Below are 1,100 nucleotides of genomic sequence, written 5' to 3'. Positions count from 1 at the left end.
CCAGGGGCCATGGAAGCCCTACCCCCAGAACCTACCCCACTGTAACGGCTCATTTATTCAACGAAACAATTTGCCCTTAATGAAAAAGCCATGAAGACAACCACTTTCCATAATACAAATTAAAAAAAAAAATATATATATATATATATAAAAAAAAATAATAGATCTAGCTTTTTAGCTGGATGTTTGGTTCTATAAATAAGATCCTCAGTACTCTGCCAGCAGAACCTATTTGTAAGCAAGCTTCAGAAAGTATCAGTGAGTAAGAGAGGAATGCTATCTTTATAATGAATGCTCTCTACTTTCCTAGGACAGGCAGACAAAATGTAGCTTGTACTTCGCAAAAGCAATGGCTTGCTCGTCATTGGCAAGTGGAGCTTCTACTAGAGAGAGCATGACATCGTCCACAGCGTGTCCTCATCCAGGGTTAAAAATATGCATCTAGCTGCCTCCCTACCCCCGTTTCAGTATCTCTACAGACAGCGGTGAGTGACTCGCTGGTACCCCTGTGCTTGAGAAATGCAGTGGAAATCCAGGCTACAGCTTGCATCCACAGGGACACTGATGGGCGAGGGGCTGAGGTGGATTCACTTAAAGGAGGGGGAACCGAATCATAGAGAATGAGGAACCTTCAGGAGGGCATCTAGTCCAACCCCCTGCTCAAAGCAGAACCGTCCCCTACTAGATCATCCCAGCCAAGGCTTTGTCTAGCCTGGTCTTAAGGATGGAGACTCCACCACCTCTCTTGGTCGCCTGTTCCAGTGCTTTTCTGCTCTCCTCGTGATGATGACGATGACAGTAATGACAGTAACAAGAAGCCCGCAAACACCTTTGCCCACTTGCGAAGTGGGGCTGCGTGGGGACACTGCACTTGGCGGCACCCGCTCCTGCTGGTGATGCCACCAGTCCCCCCCGCTGCCACCTCTGCCAGGCTCTCTCCCTCCAGGGAAGCCAAGGGCAGGGCTGCCCGGATGCCACCGGGGCGGGCAGAGGCTTGGCCGGGCTTACCTTCAGCCAGGAGGCGCATGGCGTGAACAAAGGACGGATCCAGGCTGTCTTTCTCTGCCATCAGCTCGGGCAGATATTTCTCCTGCTCCATA

At 50.4% G+C, this 1,100-nt stretch overlaps 1 protein-coding gene across 1 annotated transcript in view; it reads right to left on the bottom strand.

Moving 5' to 3' along the window:
* KHDRBS2 (KH RNA binding domain containing, signal transduction associated 2) overlaps positions 1-1,094 on the bottom strand; it is a 726,669-nt gene extending 725,575 nt beyond the window's left edge. Inside the window, exon 1 of the mRNA XM_025204492.1 lies at positions 1,009-1,094. Within this exon, the coding sequence (XP_025060277.1) occupies positions 1,009-1,069 (61 nt within the window). The 5' untranslated portion in view covers positions 1,070-1,094. The remainder of the gene's footprint in view (positions 1-1,008) is intronic.
* Between the last annotated feature and the right edge of the window lie 6 nt (positions 1,095-1,100).

This window comes from Alligator sinensis, unplaced genomic scaffold, assembly GCF_000455745.1.
Source record: "Alligator sinensis unplaced genomic scaffold, ASM45574v1 scaffold482_1, whole genome shotgun sequence".
NCBI lineage: Eukaryota > Metazoa > Chordata > Crocodylia > Alligatoridae > Alligator > Alligator sinensis.
The sequence above is the reverse complement of the archived record's forward strand: the minus strand, read 5'-3'. Positions and strand labels throughout refer to the sequence as shown.